The 14,938-nt window shown below is 36.9% G+C and overlaps 2 protein-coding genes across 4 annotated transcripts; one reads left to right on the top strand and one right to left on the bottom strand.

Moving 5' to 3' along the window:
- Positions 1–963: 963 nt before the first annotated feature.
- LOC131797021 (melanocyte-stimulating hormone receptor-like) lies at positions 964–6,637 on the bottom strand. Of its 3 annotated transcripts, XM_066172689.1 has the most exons (6): positions 6,509–6,637; positions 5,834–5,902; positions 5,247–5,315; positions 4,143–4,211; positions 3,635–3,692; positions 964–2,657 (listed from the first exon to the last, which is right to left on the bottom strand). In XM_066172689.1, exon 6 carries the CDS (start codon positions 2,544–2,546, stop codon positions 1,611–1,613), a length of 936 nt encoding a protein of 311 aa, XP_066028786.1. In that variant the 5' UTR covers positions 2,547–2,657; positions 3,635–3,692; positions 4,143–4,211; positions 5,247–5,315; positions 5,834–5,902; positions 6,509–6,637; the 3' UTR covers positions 964–1,610. The 3 variants fall into 3 exon arrangements, with proteins under 3 accessions (XP_066028786.1, XP_066028787.1, XP_066028789.1); XM_066172690.1 differs by lacking the exon at positions 6,509–6,637 and having other exon boundaries at positions 5,834–5,961; XM_066172692.1 differs by lacking the exons at positions 5,834–5,902; positions 6,509–6,637 and adding an exon at positions 5,615–5,723.
- Positions 6,638–8,224: 1,587 nt separating this feature from the next.
- LOC131797088 (uncharacterized) lies at positions 8,225–14,726 on the top strand. The gene is made up of 6 exons (XM_059114703.2): positions 8,225–8,737; positions 10,301–10,572; positions 11,371–11,643; positions 12,318–12,473; positions 13,484–13,732; positions 14,335–14,726. The coding sequence occupies exons 1-6, from the start codon at positions 8,314–8,316 to the stop codon at positions 14,602–14,604; spliced, it is 1,644 nt and encodes a 547-aa protein (XP_058970686.1). The 5' UTR covers positions 8,225–8,313; the 3' UTR covers positions 14,605–14,726.
- Positions 14,727–14,938: the final 212 nt, after the last annotated feature.

Raw genomic sequence — 14,938 nt, 5'->3', positions numbered from 1 at the left:
TTCAATTATTTGGTATGAAATTAGAGAAGGGCAAAACGAATTGCAATGGATGACGAGTTATTCGCCGTCAAGGAAAAGATTAAGGCGCCTTTCTGAGAAAAGATGTTTTTTATTCTTTTTTTTTTTATAATTCGTTGATTTAAACTGAAGAAGTTCAAAGACACATAAAGCTGCCTTTTTACAACATTACGAGGTTAGTTTCGACAGAGTTTGAGGAATTAATTAAATAGGCGTGTGTTTCTCTGTTTGTGAAAGATCTTGACGACCATTTTCTCGCACTACAGACATAATTTCAGGCTGGAGCCCAGATCCTGCTCTCTTGATTTGTTTTCGAGGAAGGCAATGGTTAGTAATCGGTAACCTCTCAGCACGATATGATGCCTACTTCCTTGTCAAGCTGCATGAAAAAGTGGATTTTTTTCTTATGAAGACCCTGCCGCATTAGCACCCTTAATCAAGCTGCTTATAAATGCATCAATACTGTTACTTAGTAGCTAGATTTTCGGAATTCCTTCCAAGACCTAATACAGGAGACACTGGCATTAAACAAGTTTTAAAACAGAATTGTACAGGGGATTTTGCTGTTGTTCACGACTTCGATTACCGGAAATAAAACCAAGTTAAAACACCACGATATGATTCATTTGTTGCCATGCTTTTGTAGCTCTCGAATTCATAGTTGATGATATCCTTTCACAGATTTCGAAGTGCTCTTGCGTTTTTTCATCAAAAGGCGATTAAATTCTCTGAGGTGGAGTATTTTGAATAACGAAAATGAGATTTTTGCATGGAATGACTCCGTCTCAGGCGATTGCTATCTCCAACAAGACTAAATTGAGTCTAATTTAACTTAGTTCAGTGCCTTTCTTCCCAATTTACGCCAGCTTTTTTTTAACCGCATGGACGGGAACACAAACATTTTTCTACTTGTATTCTTTTAAATAAAGTTTTATTGCTGCTCCAAAATCAAATCTACACTTTATTTGGAACCATCCTGCAAGGTATTATGTAAATAACTGATGGTATCATTCAACTCAAAGTGGTCAGATCGACCTCACAGTATACAGGTCGACCCCACATTACTTGCAGTTGTTACGGTATAAAATCACAATCCCACAAACTCAATTATGTTATTAAACAGCGAGTAATGTTCTTAACAAAGAGCGCCTCCTAAAAGCAGTACAATACTTATCGTTAATAAACTTAATTCAGTAAGCCTACCACAATCAACATCCTAGCTCACCACTGAGACAATCTCATTGCTGTCTCCAAAGTGCCTTGAAATGAGCAATTTTCCGCGGTAACTCTTTCTCGGTAGAGCTTTCAAAACAGTCTTCGCTCCGACAACAACAACTGTAACTAGCCCTACTACTACATAAGTCAGTCTTTATATATTTACAAGGTGTTCTGGAACATTCCAGAAGCTTGGATGATAACTGTTTTAGTAGTATTACATAACAGGTGCGTGACATTATGAAATGCTCCAGAAAGTTCCATGGTATGCAAGTCAGCATGACCAAGCAGTCTGGAGATTTCTAGAAGGTTGTATTTACAACAATTACTCATAACGCAGTGGACTGCCATCGCATCTTGTTAAAGTCACGGTGTTTCTAAGTTTCTTCATTAGGATAACAACAAAATTGTCTTATCGTGTGCTTTACGGCTCGTTTCATTTCTCTCATCCTCCAACAATACAGGATTGGATTTATAGTCGAGTTAGACAACATAAGAGATGTCGATAAACACGAGACAAAGTTGAATGATGGCGTTTCATGTTCAGTGATAGAAACAAAACCAATGACCAAAACAAAAGGGAGATAACAAACCAGTGATGCCATTTGTACCCACAGTGCTGTGGACACTGTTTTTTTGTATCTCGCGTTATTCAGTGGAGTTGGTTCTTCATTCTGTTGTCCTTGGTGACCTTGGCTCTGAACTTGTGCTTGCGAGAGGCGGAGAGTGCGATAAATTTTGATGTAACAAAATGAAGAGATCATTATGCTTAACAAAAACATTGCAGACCCAATGCCTAGGAAAATGCGATGACTATGAAATAGTACCGGCATAATGATAATGCATAAGACCCAATGAGTACCAACGAGAGCCTTTACTCGCCTCATAGTTACAACCTGTTTGTATCTTAATCCCAGCGACAGAGCTAGAAGTCTGTCCACACTTATTGCAGTCATTGTTGACGAAGATACCCCACAAAATATTGAACCAGTGATAAGAAAAAGTAAAGAAGAGAAGAAACAAACCCTTGAGTGCTCAGGGGCCATAAGGAAAATACTGAAAAGAGGATGTGAAATAAGGCCCACGCCCAAATCTGTGCAAGCAAGACAACTGAGCAAGAGTTTTGACGGCGGATGAAGGCACGACACCTTTCGGAGAGCAATGATGATCAAGAGATTTCCAATAATTGCAAAAGTGGATGAGGGAAGATTTATAGTTGAAATGAATATCTTCTGAGCTGTTCCGAGACCTAGAGAACAGGAAAACCCCAGGCCTGTTGTCGTATAATTTCCATCCTCAGTTAAATTCGCCATTATTTCATCCACGGCTCTTTCTTCATATGCAACCCGAGCTCTAGTAACACTGTTAGAGTTGATCTAGAGATATCATTCTGTTTTTTCCGCTTCAAAGTGTATTGGTCTCTTCTGAAATAAAGAAAATTACCTCTTAATCCATAAGATCAAATTGTAAATTATAAATTAACGACGTGATAAAATAATAACATATTCCTAAACGCTGACGATGTCGCCGCCAAAACTGAAAATTACTAACCTGGATCCGTTTCAGGCTAGTTGCAACTCGTGCTACAGTATACAAGGTATTTTCTTACGCCGTAAAAATTCTGCCTTCATAACAGAACGATCAACAATATGGTCTTCGTAACAAACCCTTTTTTATGGTAAAATAGCTTCTGGTGAGGTATTAAATTACTTAATGTTCGAAAGAAATTTTAAAAAAAGGAATCAAAACCATGTCTTCGAGCTTTCGCCGATCTAATGTATGATGATGCCGTGGATCGGCAAAAATTCGAAGATTCATTTAATTTAACTCGTTTTTAAAAGTTTTAAATTTAGGAAATTTATACAGTAGTTTAAGGCCTCATCAGAAACTATTATCCCATTTCAAAATGTTACTGAAGGACAACATGAATTGACCCCTTATTTTGGTTAAAACCAACGAATAAGCGGGAAAACGGCTGGATGGATGTAACGAAAGTCTAGGTTGTGAAAATGGCACACAACTGAAATGAGCTGGTCGCTTTCCCGCTCGCTGAAAGCCAGAGGATGTTTAACTCTTACTTTGGCCAATTGCAAGTATAAGTGTACTACGTAACACAGTTTGTAAAACTACTTTAGTGACGTTATTTATAAGGGGAGTTTGTCAAAAGAAGCAGAAACCTTATTGAACTTTACAAACACAAAACGACTCAGTACACCTCAATAAATAACTAAATATAAAACCCCAAACTGGTTTTTTTTATCCTCAAACTGTGCCTTGATATTTAAAGGAGAAAACTGAAGGTTCGCTCAGAGATGATACACGTTTGTAAGTCGCAAACAGGCAAACCACCCATACACCATGTTTCGGAATCTATTATAAAACCGAAACGAAACTGACTTACCTGAACACTAACAGTGGAGATATATGAAACGATGCTTCGGTCTTGAATTCCTTCAATTCTATCGGTCGCAAAAAGAGAAAAAACTATATTATAGGAATGAATATACAAATTATGTTTGTATATTAAATTATTGTAAATTATCTTGTCCTCGTCGAGAAATAACTTGAAAAGTCAATCACTCGTTGGCGTCTCTAACTGCGAACGAGAAGGCTGCCAGTTAACAAAAAGAGAGAGAGAGATTTGCAAAATTTGCATTGTTCGTGGTATGTTTCTAATCCTTTGTCAAGTGAAATAGCCGGACAAAATATTGAACTTGACAAAGCAAATTGTTGCTCCCCCAATGACCCAACAGGATTTTTTTTCCACTCTCAAATTGTGCCTTGCCACTTGAAGTACAGAAAAGTGATCGTTGCTTTTATAGATATCTCACATGCGTAGGTCACAAACAGGCAAACCCCCCAGAAAACTTTCGGGAATTCATGTTCAAATCGAGAAGAAACTACCTTACCTTGGTGCACTGAAAACTGACTCGCACAGGAAACATGAAACGGTGCTTCGGCCTTGAATTATTTCAACTCTGTCAGTTGCAAAAGAGAGAATAAATGATATAATAAGTATATGAACATCGAAGAATAACGAGGAGAAAACCATGCACTTACATGGTTGGTAAAAATCAACGATTTTTCCAATTTAGATCGTTCTTATTTTGATAGAGTATAATGGAAGAAATGCCTTTTTAAATTCAAGCATCAGTTTATTATTGAATCAGCTATTTCTATCCCCTTTAACATGAAACTCGTTGGGTTTTTTCACTGAGAGATGTAATTTTTTTTGCATGCAGGAAAAAATGATGAGCAACAAAATTTCGTTTCGAAAAGGAAAAAATGTTTATTACCGTGCATATAAATACATGACTTCCTGTGATGATAAGATTCCGTGTTCTTAGCTAAGTTGTTTTAGCTTTTATCAAAGTTTGCCTTCATGTAGAACTGACATTATGTTTTAATCAATATTTTTTTTCAGTCAAAGGAAAAAATATTTTTCCCCGTTCATATAAATAAATGACTTCCTGTGTTGATAAGACTCCGTGCTCTTAGCTAAGTTGTTTCAGCTTTTATCAAAGTTTGCCTTCATGTAGGACTGACATTATGTTTTGATTAATATTCTGTTTAATCCATGAAAAATATAGCATATTGGTCTTTGCGGTAAAAAAACCTGAACGCACTTTTTAATATAGAGCCGTTAATGTGAGTGAACTTGGGACTAATAAAAGGAGAAAGTTTAAAGAGTGTTATATAGCGTAGTAAAAGACCCTACGCAGTCTAGACGGCACATGCAAGAAAAAAAGTTGATCAGAGAATTTCTAAATCTTTTCGTCGAGAATGTCGCCAATGTCTAGAGGAGTTCGACCTCTACAACGACGCCGAACTCCAATTTCAGCATAAGATATGTGAGCAGGGCTGCACTTTGCAGAGGACGACCGGAAAATGTATCAAAACTGCTCAGTAGATCCTTTGGTCTCTCTTTATCTCACATGTGTGGGTCACAAACAGGCAAACCCCCCAAAAAACTATCGGGAATTCAAGTTCAAATCGAGAAGAAACTGCCTTACCCAAGTGCATTGAAAACTGACTCGCACAGGAAACATGAAACGGTGCTTCGGCCTTGAATTCTTTCAACTCTGTCAGTTGCAAAAGAGAGAATAAATGATATTATAAGTATATGTGGTTCAGTGGTTTGTGAATAAATTATATTATAATTATGTGTTTCAGTGGTTTGCTTAAGCTGTCTACTGTCACGACTGCCACTCGTCAGAAAGAGCTACAGAAGTAAATAATGCGCGCATTTTGACAGGTGCAAAACGTTCAAATATTATCCTTTTCTACCTGCAGGTTTTTTAATATTTATAAAAGAGAGGAACTGAAAACAACTTCTTCCCGAGTTATTTAGGATCAAACAACAAAATTGTCAAATATTCACCTGTTTTTGTGTCATAAAAGCTACTGATGCGCAGTTAAGACATGAAACGGATCTCCGGCATTGAATTCCGGCTTCAAATCTGTCAGCCGCAAAAGTGAGAAAAATTGTACCTTGCCGCTCGAAGTGCAGTAAAGTGATAGTTGCTTTTACAGATATCTTACATGTGTAGGTCAAAAACAGGAAAACTCCCTGCTCCCCCTCTAGAAAGAAATGACTTACCTTAGCGCCTTGAAAACTGGCTCGCACTAGAAACATGAAACGGTGCTTCGGTCTTGAATTCCTTCAACTCTGCCAGTTGTAAAAGAGAAAATAAATGCTATTATAAGTACATAAACATCAAAGGATAATGAGGAGAAGACCATGCATTTACTTGGTTGGAAAGAATCGACGATTTTTCCAATTTGCATTGTTTATATTTTGATAGACTTAATGGAACAAATACCTTTGTTTTAATTCAAGCATCAGTTTATTATAGAATCGACTTCTCCTTTTCCCTTTCACATGAAACTTGGTGGAAACCTTCAGAGTTACAATATTTTCTTGTATGAAAGAAAAGATGATGAGCAACAAAATTCTCGTTTTAAAAAGGAAAAAATACTTATTTCCGTGCATATAAATACTCGGACAACCTGTGTTGATAAAATTCCGTATTCTTAGCTATGTTTTTTTTAGCTTTTATCAAAGTTTGCCTTCATGTAGAACTGACATTGTGTTTTGATCACTATTCTGTTAAGTCCTAAAAAACATAGCATATTGGTGTTTCCGATAAAAAAAAGCTGAGCGTACTTTTTAATCTAGAGCCGAAGATGTTGGTAAATGTAAACAAACAATTAACCTGGAATTAATAAAAGGAGAAAGTTTGAACAGTGTTATATAGCGCAGCAAGGTTCTTACGCAGTCAGGAGGGCAAATGCGGGAAAAAAAGTTGATCAGAGAATGAGCTACATAAATCTTTTTGTCAAGAATGTCGCTAATGTCTAGAAGAGGTCAACCTCCTTATAACGACCCCAAACTTCAATTCCAGTATAACATATGTGAGCAGGGCTGAGCCAAGTTGCAGAGGACGGCCGGAAGATGTATGAAAATAGAAGCCACACGTCAGAAAGAGCTAACGGATATAAATGATGCATGCATTTTGACAGGTGTAAAACATTCAAATATTATCGTTTTCTACCTGCCCGTTTTTGCAATTTATAAACAAAAGAAGGAAGAACTGAAAACAACTTCTACCCAAATTTTTTTAGGATCATATTGAAAATAATACTGCTAAATATACGCGTGTTGTTGTGGTGTCATTAAAACTGTTTCCTCTCCCTAATTTTCGGTGAAGAGTTCTTTTAGGTTAACAAGGTGATGAAAAATAAAAGCAATAATAGCAACGATTCTATTGTTTTCTTTTGCTACAGGGAAGACTAAATACACTTAAATACCTGAGATATTTAATTCTAAAAATTCTCGGCTGATTTTTGTTTTTATTTGACAACAGCTTAGACAGCTGTAAATATCTGCGAAGACACCGAGTGAGTGCTGTTGATTGCGTTAATAGAGACCAATTGGTTATTAGAGCGGAAGTTATAACAAGTTTTCATTTCTTTAAGGGAGCTTTGCAAACGACATTAATTAATCAGTATTTATTGAAAGTGCGATCGGTCACCTCAGTCATTAGCGGTTTAAACAGATGATTTGAAAGTGCAGCTAGTGCATGGCGCTAAACAGCTCTAAACAATTAACTATGCAGGAACATTCTAAAATAAGCCACTGCTAATGCTTCTTTAACATTTATCACACCCTCCATTTACATTAATTTTTGATGGACCATTAGTTCTCTAGTAAATAAATTCAATGTGGGGAATAATTTAGTTCACGGTATACATGCTCGTGGTTAAACTGCGAAAAAGTTCAAAATGCTCTTGGTAACTTCATCGTGTTCCAAAGGTGGCCTTCCTATGAACCAATGAGATAAAGGGTTCTCGACTTTTCTCAAAGGAGTAAAATTTGTAAACTGTACCTGCACTTTAGTTGCTCAATGATGTTTTTTTTTTTTAATTTTTCCTTCCCATGTTTCGATTTGAATTTTCTTTATGAAGATCTAGCTGTATCTCGGTTTATGTGTCTAGATTTATCTTAAATATTCAGTTTCTTCTTCCTTCTGTTTTGCAATTCTGCTCATTCATTCGCTAGTCTGCCTCTTCGCTATACTTCATTGATTAATCTTTGTTTCCCATTTTGTGCTCCTCATTCCCCAATTTTCCTGTTTTTATTTGATGACACAACTCTTTCGCATAACTTTTTCTGTTTCTTTTAGTTGATACTCATCAGTTGTCATTTAGATTAGGCTTGTTTTATTTTTTTTTTTTTATATTTCTTGTATTCTAGTATTACTCGCTCCCTTTATCCTACTTTATTCGTTTTCTTCGTTTGTCTTGATCCAATAAACACGTTAATCCTTAAATTAAGTCTGTTATCGAGCTGACCATTTACATTGACCATCTCCGCCTACACTGGAGATCTACGAGGGTCACTAACCGATTCTGTAAGGTCACGTGAGTGGATGTTAGTTCTTTGTTCGTTCCCAGCCTTTACTCTATATTCAGCCAGATGCCTGTTGTTTTCTAAATGTTTCCAGAACAATAACCCTCTTCCTTGAAGAAGACGAAAGAAACTTTCTGTTTGCAATAGAGATCACGCTTTTAAACGGAATGAATTATCAAGCACTTTTCAGTTACTTTCTCTTACTATATTCATGTTCCTCAAGTCAATCAAAACCAAAACTAACTCGAAGGTATCTCGACGGAGACAAGTACGTTTTTGTCATCGACAATCTCTTCCCGGCAGAAGTTGTTCGTGGGTATTATGGCCTTGTCACTTCTGGGAAACTAGAGGGGAAGATCTCTTCGTGGTTTTACGCATACAACGATTATTACCAAAACATTGAGACTTTTAATACATCTAGTAATTCGCCTTGGGTTGCTCCTGTCAATCCAGAGTTTTTCTCCGATACAGCTTTATGGAATATAAGCCGCAAAGTCGTGGAAAAGTTATCTGGAGGGAGAGAATATTTTCCATACGATGTCACTTTCTCAATGCATCGCAGACTGGATTTTATAACTGCTTCTAGCAAGGGTAAGGGAGATATTTGAAGAATTTTACCCATCATGAAACTACGTTTGTTTTTCTTGTCTGATGTTCGTGTTCTTTATTTTGCATTGAATAATAATAAATCATGCAGATACGATACCATTGACTGAGTAAACAATGCAGTTCATCGCCGAAGAATAGCCAAGTTTTACGTGTAAATTTACATTGATAGTTTCTTCTGTTTCGAGCCCTCGATACAGCTGCCCTCAAAACTATAAAACTATACAGTAAATTATTTCTGAAAGGTTAATACTCGCTGTAATCCAAAACAGGTGTGAGCGAATACCTCAGGATTGTATTAGTTGCTATGTTGCAGAGTAGATACAGAAAGCTTTCAAGTCACTAAATCTGATTTGTAATTCTTCTTCCTAATTGCTTGAAATCTCCTTGGAAATAACTTTGTTAAATTGGATGTTTTATCATAACAACACTTTACAGCTGATATAGTTCCTTTTCTTATCACCTCATTTCTGGAAAATGTATTTAAATTGTTAGGAGAAATTTCATTTTAATCATCTTTGGAGATGGAAAAGTTTAATACATCTTATTTTCAATTTTTTGGGGGTTGCATTTAGCAATTATTTTTGATTTGTATGATATTCATATTTTTCTTACGTACAACTGAAGATTACAAACATCATGTTATAGCTTTTTATCATTAAAAATTTCATGTTTCTTACTTTGCTACATCTTGGTTTGATGAGTTGTGGCTCTCTGTCAGAGGGATGTGGTGGTATCAATTGTGGTCAGCTGATAGAATTTTGACTACAAGTGTTCATCTCACTTTAATCAAAAGGCTGTGAAGACTTTGTGGTAAAAGGCTACAGGTTCTGACACAATGGCCAGGCAGAAGTTTAAAATTTGGTAACCTTGCAACAAAGCTAACAATTAGAGGCAATAGTCTTGTCATATTCCACTGTCTACTTCCTGATTTTTTTTCCACAGCTTTAATTGATATCACCCTCCCCTCCCCCACTTTAATTTTCCTTTTGATATGAACAAAGTGGTCACTAATTTCTTGCAATAATGTTTGAGGGGAAGCAGAAACTTTCAAGTAGCTTAAAAGATTTGAATATATATATTTTTTTTACTTGATCCCTTACTTTTTGTTTTTTTACTTTTTTTTCTTTAGCTTTGATTAATCTTCCCCTCCCCTTACCCACTTCAATGTTCCTTTTTCATATTTATAGTTATTTTAGCAGTTGGCACATGTTGTAATCATTATGGTTGTTGACTAATCATTATGGTGGTTGTCATTCCTGAGAGGTGGCCATTGTTGGGGGTTTTAAGTAATAGCAAATGTATGAGCTGTTTGTCAAAATCAAAAATGTGACCTTTTTAGGGAAATGGCCATAGTGGAGAAGTGATATTTTGTGGAAGTTGGACTGTATTCAACAAACAGTTGCAAACTGTAAAGCAACTGTGATGATGATCAGTGCTGCCCTTGCTTCTGTGATTTCAATATACATATAATAACTAATTGATTAACTTTTAATTTTGTCTGCTGTAGGTAATTTTTTCCTACATTTTTCTTTTTAATATTTGCAGAGAACAACATAGATGAAGATGAACTCATGATCAGAATATCTCTGAACAAAGACTTCAAGAGAAATGATTATGGGGAGGCTATTTTTTACAAAGACAGCAGAGAAATTCTAGCAGCTGTGTATCCCAAAATGGGACGGATGGTTGTCTGGAATGCAACAGTTCCATTCATCTTCAAGCCTCCTGCAATGTCGTATGTACAAGCACAATTTGACATTCTTGTAAGAGTGACAACATCAAAAGAGAAAGCAAAACAAGCTATTGCAGAAACAAAGGTATTGTGTTGAACTTCAACTGCCCAAAATATCCATGTTAGGGGGTCATCAGAAGGTGGCCATTTTTAGAAGATAAATCTAAATCCACACACAAGTACAGCAATGAGCTCAAATTGTCACAGATTTAAGTGCAGCCATAGCATCTCTCAATTTTTAAATACCCATGTATTTACTATGTGAATGTATAAATTGTGATGATCAAATGGTAGCAGGTGGTGACTTACATGTAAATGAATCAAAGTTTTATCAGCATTTTGGGCCCAGGAGCTAAGGCTTTTCATTACCCTCATGGTGGGTCAATGTACCTTTTTATCTTGGCAATATTTCTTCAGTTGCTGAAGCACACCCTAGAGATACCACAACTTAACCCTTTATCCCTAAGGGTGAATAACATCTAATTTCCCACTAAAGTATCAGCGATGAATTAAGCATGAACCTCAGTAGAATTAAGGCAATGATCACAAACTTGAAAAGCTCTTAATGTTTAACTGAATTATCCAGTAGTTAGTGCCACTGGAAACATATTCAAGAACTGCATGGAGGGAATGTAAAAACTATTTTGATGTTAAGGTGTAAGGGCTTTAAAAAAATGTTGGAATAAAAGTCTATAAGAAAGTGAGAGTTTTACTCAGAAAGGAACTTCAATTGATCATTTCTTTTGCCTTACAGAGTTCTGGATCTCAGATTTCTAGAATTTTATGTTCTGTGGTTATTTTTATCGTAAAAATTCCAATTAACTTCATTGTGAGGTAATGAAATATTGAACTAATCACTTCTTTCTCCTCTCAACTCCAACAGAGATTAATTAAAAAATCAGAAAGCCAGGAAACTCTAGGATTTGCCCTTTCAGATGAGGGTGAAATTCCTGTGCTGGACTTGAGTAAATATGAGAAGAGGAGGTTCCATGACAGTCAGGGTAGAGAAATTGCAGTCTTTGATGGTCTTGTTGACAAATCAGATCTTGATGCATTGCGACTCTTCTTGTTGCACTACAACAGTGTTTTCCAGTACCAACCATTTGATGGTGTGGATGAAGAACATGACAATGTGTCCTGGATAGCAATGTTAAAGGTTAAAATTACATTGATGTTCTTTATCTTTCTCATTAGTTGATTAGTTCAGCTAATGACGAGGTTTAAACAGTAACATTACCAAGTAATATTAGGCTAAGTGTGTAAATGAAAAATATCCTTTTCTTATATAATTTTACTAAGAGTGATTTTCAGTGAAGTGTGTTGATATTAAGGGCAAGTTATCACAAAGGTTATAGTCAGAACAGCAGTGGATTATCAAAGAAGCTGAATACTATCCAAAAAACTATTCAAAGTCATGGGAGACATAGTGGCCAAGTGGTTATTTCTGTGCTCTCTGGTCGCTCTTTTGTGTTCTTAGGAAAGACAAGTCACATTGCCTCTCTCCATCCTGGAATATTAATGAGTAGCAGTGAACCGTTTGGGAAACCTGAAATATTTTTTTGGGGGGTAACCCTACAATTGGGCTAACATACTGTCCAGGGTGGAGTAGCAGTACCCCTAGACACTGTGTGTTACCAGAACCTTTCTAATGGCACGTTAATATTAGGTATGGCAGATTTTTAATCTTGTTTTTTGGATTCATTTGGCAATAATATTTTTGTCATCATGGACTTGACAGGATAGATTAGGGTAAAATTTAACTGCAAAAAAACAAGAAAAAAGAAAAAAAAATCAACAAATTCTTTCTTATCATTTATTTCTTCATCCCAGGTGAAACACTTTGTAAAAAGTCGTTTGTGGAAGATTGTGAAGCTACTGGCTACATACCTTAGTGGTCTTGATGAATGGTATCCATATGATGTGTCCATGAATATCATCAGAAACTCACATTATCCCAGAATTCATGAAGACTGTGAGCCTAATGAGGTACTGATTTCGAGGTCCTTTTTGTAAACCACTTTTTAGTGAAAAAGTTTCCTCATTAAAGATTGTCATTATTATTAACTGAATTTCTACTGTCATTTAATGTAAACTCTGCGGCTACTCTCCAAAAGTCTGTAGGGCATTATGGCACATTTTACAAGCTAAAATGGAGATTTTGTCATTTTAGCCTGCTTGCACATGTCCACTCACATAATTGTTCAGACTGCTTTATTATAATTTTTGTTTTTCAGTTCTTATTTTCTCAGTGCTCTCCAAAAGTGAAAATACTAGTCAGACTAAAAGTACAGTTAATTTCTTGGGCAGAAATATGGTTTGGGCCCTTGTCAGAGCTTCTTAATTCACCCTGGCCTTACAACTCAGGCTAAAATGGCTCTGATGCACTCCCACAAACATAAACTCTGTTTTTATATTATTTGTGAAATGGCCCAGTGACATTATTATTTGTGACATTTTCTAGTGGGGGAAAGAGGTTCTACAGTATTGCCTTCTTTTGCGTTTTAATCCATGTGTCACTTTTTTCATGACATAGAGGAGCTCACTCCATGTCAAGAAAAATTAATTAAAGAGAGATCATATACACCACAGGAAACCCTGACCATAGCTTGTACACACCACAGGAACCCCCTGACTATAGCTTGGGTGAGGTTTTATGAAGAGGAGAAAAACAACAGGAAGTAGGGCAGAACGAGATTGATTTAATGGGGACATTTCAAAGTGCCCTTTCTCTCCTTCCTTTATACTTATGTAAGGTCACGCACTATATTCTGATTCTCTTTTTGCACCAAGTAAAACTACGTGTACATTTCAGTTGAAGAAGTCTACAAAATATGAAGAAATAAGCGACAGGCAATTATGAACAAGAATAAATACAGATGGCTTAGAATGGAAAAGATTTAAAAGTTGAAACTGAAATGTTTACATTTTTTTTTCAAGATGCACAAAACCGTGAAGTAGCTTTTGTAAGATAATTATGGCCTTCTCTTTCAATGCAGCATGAATACACCTTTCTCATGTACCTGACTCCTGACTGGGAGGCGAATAACTATGGAGAAACTGCATTTTTCGAAGAGGTTTTATCCCAAGACGGAACACCCTACCCCCCTGGACAACAACAGTATGAGTGGATTGCTTCTGTACGTCCACGATACGGAAGAATTGTAATTTTCCGAGGGATTATTCCTCACTCAGCCAGACCACCGAGCCCTGGGTTTAGTGGGGCAAGGTACACTTTCGCTTGTAAGGTGAGAAAGTTCGTGGTTGTTTGTTGACTTTTGACGTTTGTTCCCAAGAGGGGGGGGCGTGACTCTAATATCGCACAGGCACCAGAGGGCAGCTAGGTGGAGACCCATATTCCCAAGGGCCCCCCCCCCCCCCCTACACCACGGCTAAGCCCTTATGTATTTCCTATTGTAAACCACCAGTCGGTGAAAGAGTAGGTTGTAATAGACAGAAATTGAATCATTTGAGTAGAAATTCACTCATTTAGTTTGAGAGAAAGCCAGATACATTTTAGAATTGGAATTTTAACTGCTTCTCCAAAGTAAATAGTGTTGCCCCTATTAAGTCAAAAAAGCGCTCAGCTGTTGAGCCAAACTAAGTACAACCGACCAAAGCAACGAGGAATCATAGAAAATATAGGTAACCAACTTCAACAACGAGCAATCGCTGCTTTTCGGCGAACTCCGTCGGGCGATTAAAAAAAAAACGGTGGGGAAAAAAAGGCTAGCGCGCCGCGAGTGGTAGAAGTAAGACAAAGTGTGATGAAGCAAAACCAGAGCAAACGCGGCTAACTTTGGACACTCCGTTGAAAACCTATGTAAAGCGTACATTTGTCCATCGGTAGGTTGCTCGTAACTACCTTCTAGCAATGTCGAAGTCTCTACGAGAAACACTGGAATATCTGGAAATGGGAAACAGTGAAGATCCAGCTGCATATGAACTGTTAAGTAATCTGATGGCAGATGAGGAAGACAGACCACCCTTTTCGATCGAGTTTATTGAAAAACAGCTAGAACATCATCGGCGAAAGAAAGAAGAAATGTTTGAAGGACTTCGCAATTCTGCTATGAAGGAAATATCTGGAGCTAAGGCGCCTATTAAAGATGAGCTTTGAGTGCGACATTTAATTAAGCAATGTACATTCAGGTTTAAGTTAGATCTTAGATTCGATTGTATTTAATAGGAAACCAGAACGTAAAAAAGGTCTTAGGGTCAAATATATTGAGACAAGAGTGACTCCAGTGCTCCACTGAAAATGTCCTTTAGTTTAAGTGAGGCATCATTTCCCCTTTATTCCCTTTAAGCTTTCAACTCCTGACTCCAAAGTTGTGGCCATTTGATAATTTCCTCAGGTAACAATGATACGTAGCCAAGCAGACAGGCTACGAGAGGAAGAAAAACTATCAACAAGGGCGTGTGTGATTCAATGCCAAATTCTCAGCTCTAAC

This window comes from Pocillopora verrucosa, chromosome 9, assembly GCF_036669915.1.
Source record: "Pocillopora verrucosa isolate sample1 chromosome 9, ASM3666991v2, whole genome shotgun sequence".
Lineage (NCBI taxonomy): Eukaryota > Metazoa > Cnidaria > Anthozoa > Scleractinia > Pocilloporidae > Pocillopora > Pocillopora verrucosa.
Note: the sequence above shows the minus strand (reverse complement) of the source record. Positions and strands in the feature narration are given on the sequence as shown.

What these genes read in the sequence shown, in the direction of transcription:
- LOC131797021 (XM_066172689.1), bottom strand. Translation starts at nt 2,546, where the DNA reads ATGGCGAATTTAACTGAGGATGGAAATTATACGACAACAGGCCTGGGG.
- LOC131797088 (XM_059114703.2), top strand. Translation starts at nt 8,314, where the DNA reads ATGAATTATCAAGCACTTTTCAGTTACTTTCTCTTACTATATTCATGT. An exon ending in AAGCTATTGCAGAAACAAAG is followed by an intron (nt 10,573 to 11,370) that starts GTATTGTGTTGA and finishes CAACTCCAACAG; the next exon opens with AGATTAATTAAAAAATCAGA. An exon ending in CCTGGATAGCAATGTTAAAG is followed by an intron (nt 11,644 to 12,317) that starts GTTAAAATTACA and finishes TCTTCATCCCAG; the next exon opens with GTGAAACACTTTGTAAAAAG.